This window comes from Hemiscyllium ocellatum, chromosome 15 (assembly GCF_020745735.1).
Source record: "Hemiscyllium ocellatum isolate sHemOce1 chromosome 15, sHemOce1.pat.X.cur, whole genome shotgun sequence".
Lineage (NCBI taxonomy): Eukaryota > Metazoa > Chordata > Chondrichthyes > Orectolobiformes > Hemiscylliidae > Hemiscyllium > Hemiscyllium ocellatum.
This window is the reverse complement of record NC_083415.1, coordinates 65,501,810-65,520,124: the sequence shown is the minus strand read 5'-3', so window position 1 is coordinate 65,520,124 and position 18,315 is coordinate 65,501,810. Positions and strand designations below refer to the sequence as shown.

The 18,315-nt window shown below is 60.1% G+C and overlaps 1 protein-coding gene across 1 annotated transcript in view; it reads left to right on the top strand.

The window, feature by feature from the left end:
• The window catches only part of LOC132822856 (mucin-2-like), a 44,276-nt gene that overhangs the window by 14,085 nt on the left and 11,876 nt on the right, over nucleotides 1-18,315 (top strand). The window contains 12 exon segments of the mRNA XM_060836229.1: nucleotides 3,997-4,323; nucleotides 5,108-5,761; nucleotides 6,209-6,817; nucleotides 8,250-9,182; nucleotides 10,122-10,434; nucleotides 10,731-11,215; nucleotides 11,500-12,456; nucleotides 12,892-13,332; nucleotides 13,923-14,312; nucleotides 14,534-15,014; nucleotides 15,508-15,722; nucleotides 16,078-17,654. Of these exon segments, the coding sequence (XP_060692212.1) occupies nucleotides 3,997-4,323; nucleotides 5,108-5,761; nucleotides 6,209-6,817; nucleotides 8,250-9,182; nucleotides 10,122-10,434; nucleotides 10,731-11,215; nucleotides 11,500-12,456; nucleotides 12,892-13,332; nucleotides 13,923-14,312; nucleotides 14,534-15,014; nucleotides 15,508-15,722; nucleotides 16,078-17,654 (7,382 nt within the window).

Genomic DNA, 18,315 nt, shown 5'->3' with positions numbered 1-18,315 from the left:
CTATGACCTCTGGCAACTTGAAGAGTTAATACAAAGAGTGGTCCCACAGAAAATAAATCTGGTAAATTAATGAAAAATAAGGAGCTGGTAATGAATTGAGCAGGTAGTTTGCATTGGTCTCCAGTACAGAGGATACAAGCTACATTCCAGAAATAGCTGTAATCCAAGAAATGACAGGGTGGGAAGAATGTGATAAAATTATAAAAGCACTGAGCAAAATGGTGGGCTAACAAATTCCCAGGACTTGATGGACCTCACTGTGGGGTCTTCAAAGAAGTGAGATAGATGATAAACTGGTTCTCATTTTCCAATATTACCTCAATTCAGGAAGGTACCAATAGATTGAAAGATCATGAATGTAATTCCTTCATTCCTTCTTTACAGGCTGGTGAATCCATAGAATTCTTTCCCACTGAGGGTCATTGAGGCTGGGTCATTAAGTGCATTCAAAACTGAGACAGACAGATTTTAAATTTGAACAGGAAACCAGGGCTATGGGGGAAAGGGAGGAAAATGGAGTTGAGGATTTTCAGCCCAAGATCTCTCAGAATGGTGAAGCAGACTCGATGGGCTGAATGGCCCACTTCTGATCTAACGTCTCATATTCAAAAAGGCAAGGAGATAGAAAGCAGGAAATGATAGGGTGGTTTGTTAAACATTAGTCATTGGGAAATTATTAGAAAATATTGTTAAAGACATAAGTGCAGGAGCAGCACACTTTGAACAATTCATGGTAATAAGGCAAGTCAACACAATGTTGTGAATTTTGATGAAAAGATTAAATCACAGTTTGGGGGAGAGACAGAAAGCTTCATGTGGTCTTCCTCCTATTTCTATTCCTGCTGATCCCCTCATTAGGATAAAAAATTCTGAAACTCTCAATTATGTCAACTTGGGACTTTGATCTGTGCAGATTTGAAAAGAGTTGGAAAATGAGGCTGATAATACTCTCCAGCTTGAAAACTGTCAACCAACACAAACAAGAGGAAGACTGGACCCCAAACACTCAGCTCCCAGTTCAACCTCCACTAGAAAATGGATTCTCCCTGGGGCTCATGACCAATTGAGCACGTTACAATGCCACAATAATGGAAAAGATTGCCCAACTCTCATGCCAAGTCCAGTTTAAAATTCTAAGGGAGATTTACTCAGAAAAACTATGTTCATGAATGGTCAAAGCACAACGATCAGGAACTAAGAATAGAAAATCAGAGAAAAGTTTGGAGAGATTGTTTTCCCACTCTCAGGTTATAAGGGTAAAGATGGTGAATAATTATCGTGGTTATACGCTTTCCTATGCATGTGCCACTGGCATAAACTCATTTATTTTTAAATTGAACAAATAGCAGACAGAAGAATATGTTAGGAATGGGTCAATTTGTAGAGTTGGTGCTTAAGTTAGACAAGAGCAGTTTAAGGTGATGATTGAAAAAGCATATGGAAATATTTTCAGGAGAGAAAGAGATTGGACCATAGGAATGACATCAATGGATATGGGATTATGTAGGGAAATGGTGGAGAGACCATAAGACTGAAGATGTTAGAAGGGTGGGTTAGTAAATTTGTGGACGACACTAAGGTCGGTGGAGTTGTTGATTGTGATGAAGGATGTAGTAGGTTGCAGAGAGACATTGATAGGATGCAGAGCTGGGCTGAGAGGTGGCAAATGGAGTTTAATGTGGACAAGTGTGAGGTGATGCACTTTGGATGGAGTAATAGGAATGCAAAGTACTGGGCTAATGGTAAGATTCTTGGGAGTGCAGATGAACAGAGAGATCTCGGTGTCCATGTACACGGATCCCTGAAAGTTGCCACCCAGGTTGACAGGGTTATTAAGAAGGCATACAGTGTTTTGGCCTTTATTAATAGAGGGATTGAGTTCTGGAACCAGGTGGTTATGCTGCAGCTGTACAAAGCTCTGGTACGGCCACACTTGGGGTATTGTGTACAGTTCTGGTCACCGCATTATAAGAAGGATGTGGAAGCTTTGGAAAAGGTGCAGAGGAGATTTACTAGGATGTTGCCTGGGATGGAAGGAATGTTTTATGAGGAAAGGCTGAGGGCCTTGAGGCTGTTCTCGTTAGAGAGAAGAAGGTTGAGAGGTGACTTAATAGAGACATACAAGATAATCAGAGGGTTAGATAGGGTGGACAGGGAGAGCAATTTTCCAAGTATGGTGACGGCAAACACGAGGGAACACAACTTTAAAGTGAGGGGAGATAGATATAAGACAGATGTCAGAGGTAGTTTCTTTACTCAGAGAGTAGTAAGGGGATGGAATGCTTTGCCTGCAACGGTAGTAGGTTTGCCAAGTTTAAGTGCATTTAAGTCATCATTGGACAGGCAAATGGACGTACATGGAATAGTGTAGGTGGGATGGGCTTCAGATTAGTATGACAGGGCGGCACAACATCGAGGGGCGAAGGGCCTGTACTGCGCTGTAATGTTCCATGTTCTTTGTTCTGTGTAGGAGCAGGAGAAGATCATTCAGCCCATTGAATCTGCTCTGACACTCAATCAGGCAGGTAAAAACAATGACTGCAGGTGCTGGAATTATTCCTGATGAAGGGCTTTTGCCCGAAACGTTGATTTCACTGCACTTTGGATGCTGCCTGAACTGCTGTGCTCTTCCAGCACCACTGATCCAGAATCTGACCAGGGCTGACCTGATCATCCTCAGCTGCATTTTCCGTGTTTTTTTTTAACCTCTTATTCCCTTACTGACTAAACGTCTGTCTCTCTCAGCAGTGAATATATTTCACAAACCAGCCTCGATAGCTCTCTGTGGTAAAGAGTTTCACAGATTCACTTCAGTAGAGAAGATATTCCTCCTCATCTCTGTCTTAAATGGACAGCCATTAACACTCAGGTGATACCTGAGAGGTCCAGACCCTTCCACAAAGGGAAATAACCTCATCTCCCCCATCAAACCCCAAGAATCAAACCCCATCAAACCACCAAACCACAAGAATCTTATAAAGATGTGTCTCATTCTTCAAAATTCCAATCAGAACCGGCTCAATCTACTAAACCTCTCCTCATCAACAAATTCCTCCAGAACTAGTATAAACCTCGCAAAACTTCTCTGGGTAGAAGACCAGCCATGATAAGACCATAAAACACAGGAGCACAAATTAGGCCATTGACCCCATCAAGTCTCCTGTGCTATTCAATCATGGCTGATAAGTTTCTCAATCCCATTCTCCCGCTTTCTCCCTGTAACCCTTGATCTCATTGATAGTCAAGAACCGATCTATTTCAGTCTCAAATATACTCAATGCCTGGCCTCCACATCCTTCTGGGCAGTGAATTCCATAGATTCCCCACAAACATCTACACCCACTCCAACTCCCAAACCCACACCCACACCCACACCCACACCTACACCCACACACACTCCCACTCCCACAACCACACCCACACCCACACCCACTCCCACACCCACACCCACTCCCACACCCACACCCACTCCAAAACCCACACACCCACACCCACACACACTCCCACGCCCACACCCACACACACACACTCACCCACACACACTCCCACGCCCACAACCACACCCACACCCACACCCACTCCCACACCCACACCCACTCCCACACCCATCCCCACTCCAAAACCCACACACACACACCCACACACACTCCCACGCCCACACCCACACACACACACTCACCCACACACACTCCCACGCCCACACCCACACACACTCCCACACCCACACCCACACCCACTCCCACTCCCACACCCACACCCACTCCCACACCCACTCCCACACCCATACCCACACCCACACACACATCCACACCCACACACACACCCACACCCACACCCACCCCCACTCCAAAATCCACACCCACACCCACACCCACTCCCAAGGCCACAACCACTCCCACTCCCACACCCACACCCACACCCACACCCACTCCCACACCCACACCCACACCCACCCCCACTCCAAAATCCACACCCACACCCACACCCACTCCCAAGGCCACAACCACTCCCACTCCCACACCCACACCCACACCCACTCCCACTCCCACACCCACACCCACACCCACTCCCACACCCACACCCACAACCACTCCCACACCCACTCCCACACCGACTCCCACTCCCACACCCACTCCCACAACCACTCCCACACCCACTCCCACTCCCACACCCACTCCCACAACCACTCCCACACCCACTCCCACACCCACACCCACACCCACACCCACTCCCACTCCAACACCCACACCCACTCCCACAACCACTCCCACACCCACTCCCACACCCACTCCCACACACACACCCACTCCCACAACCACACCCACACCCACTCCCACTCCCACACCCACATCCACACCCATACCCACACCCACACCCACTCCCACTCCCACACCCACATCCACACCCACACCCACTCCCAAGGCCACACCCATACCCACTCCCACTCCCACAACCACTCCCACACACCCACACCCACACCCACTCCCACACCCACACCCACTCCCACTCCTACACCGACACCCACAGACACGCCCACACCCACACCCACACCCACTCCCACACCCACTCCCACTCCCACTCCCACACACCCACTCCCACTCCCACACCCACTCCAACTCCCACACCCACTCCCACTCCCACAACCACTCCCACACCCACACCCACACCCACTCCCACGCCCACACCCACACACACACACACCCACACCAACACCTACTCCCACACCCACACCCACTCCCACTCCCACACCCACACACACACACACACACCCACACCAACACCCACTCCCACACACACACCCACACCCACACACACACCCATACCCACACACACACCCACTCCCACTCCCACACCCACTCCCACACCCACACCCACTCCCACTCCCACACCCACTCACACACCCACACACACACCCACACCCACTCACACACCCATTCCCACACTCACACCCACTCCCACACCCACACACACACCCACACCCACACCCACACCAACACCAACACCCACTCCCACTCCCACACCCACACACACACCCACACCCACACCAACACCAACACACACTCCCACTCCCACTCCCACACCCACTCCCACTCCCACACCCACACCCACACCCACACACACACCCACAACCACACCAACACCAACACCCACTCCCACTCCCAGAACCACACCCACACCCACACCCACTCCCACACCCACACCCACTCCCACACCCACACCCACACCCACTCCCACGGCCACAACCACTCCAACTCCCACTCCCACAACCACTCCCACACCCACACCCACACCCACTCCCACACCCACCCACACACACACACCCACACCAAAACCCACTCTCACTCCCACACCCACACCGACACCCACTCCCACACCCACTCCCACACCAACACCCACACCCACATCCACTCCCACACCCACACCCATTCCCACACCCACACCCACACCCACACCCACTCCCACACCCATACCCACTCCCACACCCACACCCACACCCACACCCACACCCACACCCACACCCACTCCCACACCCACACCCACTCCCACACCCACAACCACACCCACACCCACTCTCACACCAACACCCACTCCCACACCCACACCCATTCCCACACTCACACCCACTCCCACACCCACACCCACTCCCACACCCACACCCACTCCCACACCAACACCCACTCCCACACCCACACCCATTCCCACACTCACACCCACTCCCACACCCACACCCACTCCCACACCCACACCCACTCCCACACCCACACCCATACCCACACCTACACCCACTCCCACACCCACAACCACACCCACACCCACTCTCACACCCATACCCACTCGCATACCCACACCCACTCCCACACCCACACCCACTCCCACACCCACACCCACACCCACACCCACTCCCACACCCACTCCCACACCCACACCCACACATACAACTACACCCGCTCCCACACCCTCACCCACACCCACACCCTCACCCATACCCACTCGCATACCCACACCCACTCCCACTCCCACACCCACACCTTCACCCACACCCACACCCACTCCCACACCCTTGCCCACACCCACACCCAATCACACTCCCATGCCCACACACACTCCCTCTCCCACATTCACACCCACTCCCACACCCACTCCCACACCCACACCCACAACCACACCCACACCCACTCTCACACCCATACCCACTCGCATACCCACACCCACTCCCACACCCACACCCACTCCCACACCCACACCCACACCCACACCCACTCCCACTCCCTAACCCACCCCCACACCCACACCCTCACCCACTTCCACACCCACACCCACTCCCACACCCACACGCACACCCACACCCACACCCTCACCCACTCCCACACCCACACCCACTTCCACACCCACACCCACACCCACACGCACACCCACACCCACACCCTCACCCACTCCCACACCCACTCCCACACCCACACCCTCACCCACACCGACACCCACACCGACACCCACTCCCACAGCCACTCCCACTCCCACACCCACTCCCACACCCACACCCACTCCCAATCCAACACCCACACCCAATTCAACTCCCACACCCACACCCACTCCCACACCCACATCCACACCCACTCCCACACCCACACCCACACCCACTCCCACACCCACACCCACTCCCACACCCATACCCACACCCACCCCCACTCCCATACACACACCCACACGCACACCCACACCCACACCCTCACCCACTTCCACACCCACACCCACACCCACACCCACACCCACTCCCACACCCACACCCACACCCACTCCCACACCCACTCCCACACCCACACCCACACATACAACCACACCCGATCCCACACCCTCACCCACACCCACACCCTCACCCACTTCCACTCCCACATCCACACCCACTCCCACACCCACAGCCACACCCACTCCCACAACCACACCCACACCCTCACCCACACCCACACCCACACCCACACCACTCCCACAGCCACACCCACACCCACTCCCACACCCATACCCACTCGCATACCCACACCCACTCCCACTCCCACACCCACACCTTCACCCACACCCGCACCCACTCCCACACCCACACCCACACCCACTCCCACACCCACTCCCACACCCACTCCCACACCCACACCCACACATACAACCACACCCGCTCCCACACCCTCACCCACACCCACACCCTCACCCACTTCCACTCCCACATCCACACCCACTCCCACACCCATACCCACTCCCACCCCCACACCCTCACCCACTTCCACACCCACACCCACACCCACACCCACTCCCACACCCACACGCACACCCACACCCACACCCTCACCCACTCCCACACCCACACCCACACCCACTCCCACACCCACACGCACACGCACTCACACACCCACTCCCACACCCACACGCACACCCACACCCACACCCTCACCCACTCCCACACCCACACCCTCACCCACACCGACACCCACTTCGACACCCACTCCCACACCCACTCCCACTCCCACACCCACTCCCACACCCACACCCACTCCCAATCCAACACCCACACCCAATTCAACTCCCACACCCACACCCACTCCCACACCCACATCCACACCCACTCCCACACCCACACCCACACCCACTCCCACACCCACACCCACTCCCACACCCACCCCCACTCCCATACACACACCCACACGCACACCCACACCCACACCCACACCCACTTCCACACCCACACCCACACCCACACCCACACCCACTCCCACACCCACACCCACACCCACTCCCACACCCACTCCCACACCCACACCCACACATACAACCACACCCGCTCCCACACCCTCACCCACACCCACACCCTCACCCACTTCCACTCCCACATCCACACCCACTCCCACACCCACAGCCACACCCACTCCCACAACCACACCCACACCCTCACCCACACCCACACCCACACCCTTACCACTCCCACAGCCACACCCACACCCACTCCCACACCCATACCCACTCGCATACCCACACCCACTCCCACTCCCACACCCACACCTTCACCCACACCCGCACCCACTCCCACACCCACACCCACTCCCACACCCACTCCCACACCCACACCCACACATACAACCACACCCGCTCCCACACCCTCACCCACACCCACACCCTCACCCACTTCCACTCCCACATCCACACCCACTCCCACACCCACAACCACACCCTCTCCCACAACCACACCCACACCCTCACCCACACCCACACCCACACCCACTCCCACACCCACACCCACACCCACACCCACTCCCACTCCCACACCCACTCCCACACCCACACCCACTCCCACTCCCACACCCACTCCCACATCCATACCCACTCCCACCCCCACACCCACACCCTCACCCACTTCCACACCCACACCCACACCCACTCCCACTCCCACACCCACACCCACACCCACACCCACTCCCACACCCACACCCACACCCACTCCCACTCCCACATCCACTCCCACATCCATACCCACACCCACCCCCACACCCACACGCACACCCACACCCACACCCACACCCACTCCCACACCCACTCCCACACCCACACGCACACCCACACCCACACCCACTCCCAATCCCACAACCACACGCACACCCACACCCACACCCTCACCCACACCCACACCCACTCCCACTCCCACACCCACACCCACTCCCACACCCACACCCACACCCATACCCACACCCACCCCCACACCCACACGCACACCCACACCCACACCCTCACCCACTCCCACACCCACACCCACTCCCACACCCACACCCACACCCACACCCGCTTCCACTCCCACTCCCACTCCCACACCCACACCCACACCCACACCCACACCCACACCCACACCCATTCCCACACCCACACCCACACCCACTCCCACACCCACTCCCACACCCATACCCACTCGCATACCCACACCCACACCCACACCCACTCCCACATCCACACCCACTCCCACACCCACTTCCACACCCTCTCCCACACCCACACCCACTCTCACACCCACACCCACTCCCACACCCACATCCACACCCACACCCACACCCACTCCCACACCCACACCCACTCCCACACCCATACCCACACCCACCCCCACTCCCATACACACACCCACACGCACACCCACACCCACACCCTCACCCACTTCCACACCCACACCCACACCCACACCCACACCCACTCCCACACCCACACCCACACCCACTCCCACACCCACTCCCACACCCACACCCACACATACAACCACACCCGATCCCACACCCACACCCTCACCCACTTCCACTCCCACATCCACACCCACTCCCACACCCACAGCCACACCCACACCCACTCCCACACCCATACCCACTCGCATACCCACACCCACTCCCACTCCCACACCCACACCTTCACCCACACCCGCACCCACTCCCACACCCACACCCACACCCACTCCCACACCCACTCCCACACCCACTCCCACACCCACACCCACACATACAACCACACCCGCTCTCACACCCTCACCCACACCCACACCCTCAACCACTTCCACTCCCACATCCACACCCACTCCCACACCCATACCCACTCCCACCCCCACACCCACACCCTCACCCACTTCCACACCCACACCCTCACCCACACCCACTCCCACACCCACACGCACACCCACACCCACACCCTCACCCACTCCCACACCCACACCCACACCCACTTCCACACCCACACCCACACCCACACCCACTCCCACACCCACACGCACACCCACACCCACACCCTCACCCACACCCTCACCCACTCCCACACCCACACCCACTTCCACACCCACACCCACACCCACACCCACTCCCACACCCACACGCACACCCACACCCACACCCTCACCCACTCCCACACCCACTCCCACACCCACACCCTCACCCACACCGACACCCACACCGACACCCACTCCCACAGCCACTCCCACTCCCACACCCACTCCCACACCCACACCCACTCCCAATCCAACACCCACACCCAATTCAACTCCCACACCCACACCCACTCCCACACCCACACCCACACCCACTCCCACACCCACACCCACACCCACTCCCACACCCACACCCACTCCCACACCCATACCCACACCCACCCCCACTCCCATACACACACCCACACGCACACCCACACCCACACCCTCACCCACTTCCACACCCACACCCACACCCACACCCACACCCACTCCCACACCCACACCCACACCCACTCCCACACCCACTCCCACACCCACACCCACACATACAACCACACCCGATCCCACACCCTCACCCACACCCACACCCTCACCCACTTCCACTCCCACATCCACACCCACTCCCACACCCACAGCCACACCCACTCCCACACCCACACCCACACCCTCACCCACACCCACACCCACACCCACACCACTCCCACAGCCACACCCACACCCACTCCCACACCCATACCCACTCGCATACCCACACCCACTCCCACTCCCACACCCACACCTTCACCCACACCCGCACCCACTCCCACACCCACACCCACACCCACTCCCACACCCACTCCCACACCCACTCCCACACCCACACCCACACATACAACCACACCCGCTCCCACACCCTCACCCACACCCACACCCTCACCCACTTCCACTCCCACATCCACACCCACTCCCACACCCATACCCACTCCCAACCCCACACCCTCACCCACTTCCACACCCACACCCACACCCACACCCACTCCCACACCCACACGCACACCCACACCCACACCCTCACCCACTCCCACACCCACACCCACACCCACTCCCACACCCACACCCACACCCACACCCACACCCACTCCCACACCCACACGCACACCCACACCCACACCCTCACCCACTCCCACACCCACTCCCACACCCACTCCCACACCCACTCCCACTCCCACACCCACTCCCACACCCACACCCACTCCCAATCCAACACCCACACCCAATTCAACTCCCACACCCACACCCACTCCCACACCCACACCCACACCCACTCCCACACCCACACCCACACCCACTCCCACACCCACACCCACTCCCACACCCACCCCCACTCCCATACACACACCCACACGCACACCCACACCCACACCCTCACCCACTTCCACACCCACACCCACACCCACACCCACACCCACTCCCACACCCACACCCACACATACAACCACACCCGATCCCACACCCTCACCCACACCCACACCCTCACCCACTTCCACTCCCACATCCACACCCACTCCCACACCCACAGCCACACCCACTCCCACAACCACACCCACACCCTCACCCACACCCACACCCACACCCTTACCACTCCCACAGCCACGCCCACACCCACTCCCACACCCATACCCACTCGCATACCCACACCCACTCCCACTCCCACACCCACACCTTCACCCACACCCGCACCCACTCCCACACCCACACCCACACCCACTCCCACACCCACTCCCACACCCACTCCCACACCCACACCCACACATACAACCACACCCGCTCCCACACCCTCACCCACACCCACACCCTCACCCACTTCCACTCCCACATCCACACCCACTCCCACACCCACAACCACACCCTCTCCCACAACCACACCCACACCCTCACCCACACCCACACCCACACCCACTCCCACACCCACACCCACACCCACACCCACTCCCACTCCCACACCCACTCCCACACCCACACCCACTCCCACTCCCACACCCACTCCCACATCCATACCCACTCCCGCCCCCACACCCACACCCTCACCCACTTCCACACCCACACCCACACCCACTCCCACTCCCACACCCACACCCACACCCACACCCACTCCCACACCCACACCCACACCCACTCCCACTCCCACACCCACTCCCACACCCACACCCACACCCACCCCCACACCCACACGCACACCCACACCCACACCCACACCCACTCCCACACCCACTCCCACACCCACACGCACACCCACACCCACACCCACTCCCAATCCCACAACCACACGCACACCCACACCCACACCCTCACCCACACCCACACCCACTCCCACTCCCACACCCACATCCACACCCACACCCACTCCCACACCCACTCCCACACCCACACCCACACCCACACCCACACCCACCCCCACACCCACACCCACACCCACACCCACACCCACACCCACTCCCACACCCACACCCACTCCCACACCCACACCCACACCCACACCCACTCCCACTCCCACTCCCACTCCCACACCCACACCCACACCCACTCCCACACCCACACCCACACCCACTCCCACACCCACACCCACACCCACTCCCACACCCACTCCCACACCCACACCCACTCGCATACCCACACCCACACCCACACCCACTCCCACATCCACACCCACTCCCACACCCACTTCCACACCCTCTCCCACACCCACACCCACTCTCACACCCACACCCACTCCCACACCCACATCCACACCCACACCCACACCCACTCCCACACCCACACCCACTCCCACACCCACACCCACACCCACCCCCACTCCCATACACACACCCACACGCACACCCACACCCACACCCTCACCCACTTCCACACCCACACCCACACCCACACCCACACCCACTCCCACACCCACACCCACACCCACTCCCACACCCCCTCCCACACCCACACCCACACATACAACCACACCCGATCCCACACCCACACCCTCACCCACTTCCACTCCCACATCCACACCCACTCCCACACCCACAGCCACACCCACACCCACTCCCACACCCATACACCCACACCCACTCCCACCCACACCCACACCTTCACCCACACCCGCACCCACTCCCACACCCACACCCACACCCACTCCCACACCCACTCCCACACCCACACCCACACATACAACCACACCCGCTCTCACACCCTCACCCACACCCACACCCTCACCCACTTCCACTCCCACATCCACACCCACTCCCACACCCATACCCACTCCCACCCCCACACCCACACCCTCACCCACTTCCACACCCACACCCACACCCACACCCACTCCCACACCCACACGCACACCCACACCCACACCCTCACCCACTCCCACACCCACACCCACACCCACTTCCACACCCACACCCACACCCACACCCACTCCCACACCCACACGCACACCCACACCCACACCCTCACCCACTCCCACACCCACTCCCACACCCACACCCACACCCACACCGACACCCACACCGACACCCACTCCCACACCCACTCCCACTCCCACACCCACTCCCACACCCACACCCACTCCCAATCCAACACCCACACCCAATTCAACTCCCACACCCACACCCACTCCCACACCCACATCCACACCCACTCCCACACCCACACCCACACCCACTCCCACACCCACACCCACTCCCACACCCATACCCACACCCACCCCCACTCCCATACACACACCCACACGCACACTCACACCCTCACCCACTTCCACACCCACACCCACACCCACACCCACACCCATACCCACTCCCACACCCACTCCCACACCCACACCCACACATACAACCACACCCGATCCCACACCCTCACCCACACCCACACCCTCACCCACTTCCACTCCCACATCCACACCCACTCCCACACCCACAGCCACACCCACTCCCACAACCACACCCACACCCTCACCCACACCCACACCCACACCCTTACCACTCCCACAGCCACACCCACACCCACTCCCACACCCATACCCACTCGCATACCCACACCCACTCCCACTCCCACACCCACACCTTCACCCACACCCGCACCCACTCCCACACCCTCACCCACACTCACTCCCACACCCACTCCCACACCCACACCCACACATACAACCACACCCACTCCCACACCCACTCCCACACCCACACCCTCACCCACACCGACACCCACACCGACACCCACTCCCACAGCCACTCCCACTCCCACACCCACTCCCACACCCACACCCACTCCCAATCCAACACCCACACCCAATTCAACTCCCACACCCACACCCACTCCCACACCCACATCCACACCCACTCCCACACCCACACCCACACCCACTCCCACACCCACACCCACTCCCACACCCACACCCACACCCACCCCCACTCCCATACACACACCCACACGCACACCCACACCCACACCCTCACCCACTTCCACACCCACACCCACACCCACACCCACACCCACTCCCACACCCACACCCACACCCACTCCCACACCCACTCCCACACCCACACCCACACATACAACCACACCCGATCCCACACCCTCACCCACACCCACACCCTCACCCACTTCCACTCCCACATCCACACCCACTCCCACACCCACAGCCACACCCACTCCCACAACCACACCCACACCCTCACCCACACCCACACCCACACCCACACCACTCCCACAGCCACACCCACACCCACTCCCACACCCATACCCACTCGCATACCCACACCCACTCCCACTCCCACACCCACACCTTCACCCACACCCGCACCCACTCCCACACCCACACCCACACCCACTCCCACACCCACTCCCACACCCACTCCCACACCCACACCCACACATACAACCACACCCGCTCCCACACCCTCACCCACACCCACACCCTCACCCACTTCCACTCCCACATCCACACCCACTCCCACACCCATACCCACTCCCAACCCCACACCCTCACCCACTTCCACACCCACACCCACACCCACACCCACACCCACACCCACACGCACACCCACACCCACACCCTCACCCACTCCCACACCCACACCCACACCCACTTCCACACCCACACCCACACCCACACCCACACCCACTCCCACACCCACACGCACACCCACACCCACACCCTCACCCACTCCCACACCCACTCCCACACCCACTCCCACACCCACTCCCACTCCCACACCCACTCCCACACCCACACCCACTCCCAATCCAACACCCACACCCAATTCAACTCCCACACCCACACCCACTCCCACACCCACACCCACACCCACTCCCACACCCACACCCACACCCACTCCCACACCCACACCCACTCCCACACCCACCCCCACTCCCATACACACACCCACACGCACACCCACACCCACACCCTCACCCACTTCCACACCCACACCCACACCCACACCACACCCACTCCCACACCCACACCCACACATACAACCACACCCGATCCCACACCCTCACCCACACCCACACCCTCACCCACTTCCACTCCCACATCCACACCCACTCCCACACCCACAGCCACACCCACTCCCACACCCACACCCACACCCACACCCACACCCACACCCACACCCTTACCACTCCCACAGCCACGCCCACACCCACTCCCACACCCATACCCACTCGCATACCCACAGCCACTCCCACTCCCACACCCACACCTTCACCCACACCCGCACCCACTCCCACACCCACACCCACACCCACTCCCACACCCACTCCCACACCCACTCCCACACCCACACCCACACATACAACCACACCCGCTCCCACACCCTCACCCACACCCACACCCTCACCCACTTCCACTCCCACATCCACACCCACTCCCACACCCACAACCACACCCTCTCCCACAACCACACCCACACCCTCACCCACACCCACACCCACACCCACTCCCACACCCACACCCACACCCACACCCACTCCCACTCCCACACCCACTCCCACACCCACACCCACTCCCACTCCCACACCCACTCCCACATCCATACCCACTCCCGCCCCCACACCCACACCCTCACCCACTTCCACACCCACACCCACTCCCACTCCCACTCCCACACCCACACCCACACCCACACCCACTCCCACACCCACACCCACACCCACTCCCACTCCCACACCCACTCCCACATCCATACCCACACCCACCCCCACACCCACACGCACACCCACACCCACCCACACCCACTCCCACACCCACTCCCACACCCACACGCACACCCACACCCACACCCACTCCCAATCCCACAACCACACGCACACCCACACCCACACCCTCACCCACACCCACACCCACTCCCACTCCCACACCCACATCCACACCCACACCCACTCCCACACCCACTCCCACACCCACACCCACACCCACACCCACACCCACCCCCACACCCACACCCACACCCACACCCACACCCTCACCCACTCCCACACCCACACCCACTCCCACACCCACACCCACACCCACACCCGCTTCCACTCCCACTCCCACTCCCACACCCACACCCACACCCACTCCCACACCCACACCCACACCCACTCCCACACCCACACCCACACCCACTCCCACACCCACTCCCACACCCATACCCACTCGCATACCCACACCCACACCCACACCCACTCCCACATCCACACCCACTCCCACACCCACTTCCACACCCTCTCCCACACCCACACCCACTCTCACACCCACACCCACTCCCACACCCACACCCACACCCACACCCACACCCACTCCCACACCCACACCCACTCCCACACCCACACCCACACCCACCCCCACTCCCATACACACACCCACACGCACACCCACACCCACACCCTCACCCACTTCCACACCCACACCCACACCCACACCCACACCCACTCCCACACCCACACCCACACCCACTCCCACACCCACTCCCACACCCACACCCACACATACAACCACACCCGATCCCACACCCACACCCACACCCACTTCCACTCCCACACCCACACCCACTCCCACACCCACAGCCACACCCACACCCACTCCCACACCCATACCCACTCGCATACCCACACCCACTCCCACTCCCACACCCACACCTTCACCCACACCCGCACCCACTCCCACACCCACACCCACTCCCACACCCACTCCCACACCCACACCCACACATACAACCACACCCGCTCTCACACCCTCACCCACACCCACACCCTCACCCACTTCCACTCCCACATCCACACCCACTCCCACACCCATACCCACTCCCACCCCCACACCCACACCCTCACCCACTTCCACACCCACACCCACACCCACACCCACTCCCACACCCACACGCACACCCACACCCACACCCTCACCCACTCCCACACCCACACCCACACCCACTTCCACACCCACACCCACACCCACACCCACTCCCACACCCACACGCACACCCACACCCACACCCTCACCCACTCCCACACCCACTCCCACACCCACACCCTCACCCACACCGACACCCACACCGACACCCACTCCCACACCCACTCCCACTCCCACACCCACTCCCACACCCACACCCACTCCCAATCCAACACCCACACCCAATTCAACTCCCACACCCACACCCACTCCCACACCCACATCCACACCCACTCCCACACCCACACCCACTCCCACACCCACACCCACTCCCACACCCATACTCACACCCACCCCCACTCCCATACACACACCCACACGCACACTCACACCCTCACCCACTTCCACACCCACACCCACACCCACACCCACACCCACACCCACTCCCACACCCACTCCCACACCCACACCCACACATACAACCACACCCGATCCCACACCCTCACCCACACCCACACCCTCACCCACTTCCACTCCCACATCCACACCCACTCCCACACCCACAGCCACACCCACTCCCACAACCACACCCACACCCTCACCCACACCCACACCCACACCCTTACCACTCCCACAGCCACACCCACACCCACTCCCACACCCATACCCACTCGCATACCCACACCCACTCCCACTCCCACACCCTCACCCACACTCACTCCCACACCCACTCCCACACCCACACCCACACATACAACCACACCCGCTCCCACACCCTCACCCACACCCACACCCTCACCCACTTCCACTCCCACATCCACACCCACTCCCACACCCACAACCACACCCTCTCCCACAACCACACCCACACCCTCACCCACACCCACACCCACTCCCACACCCACACCCACACCCACACCCACTCCCACTCCCACACCCACACCCACACCCACTCCCACTCCCACACCCACTCCCACATCCATACCCACTCCCACATCCATACCCACACCCACCCCCACACCCACACGCACACCCACACCCACACCCACACCCACTCCCACACCCACTCCCACACCCACACCCACACCCACACCCACACCCACTCCCAATCCCACACCCACACGCACACCCACACCCACACCCTCACCCACACCCACACCCACTCCCA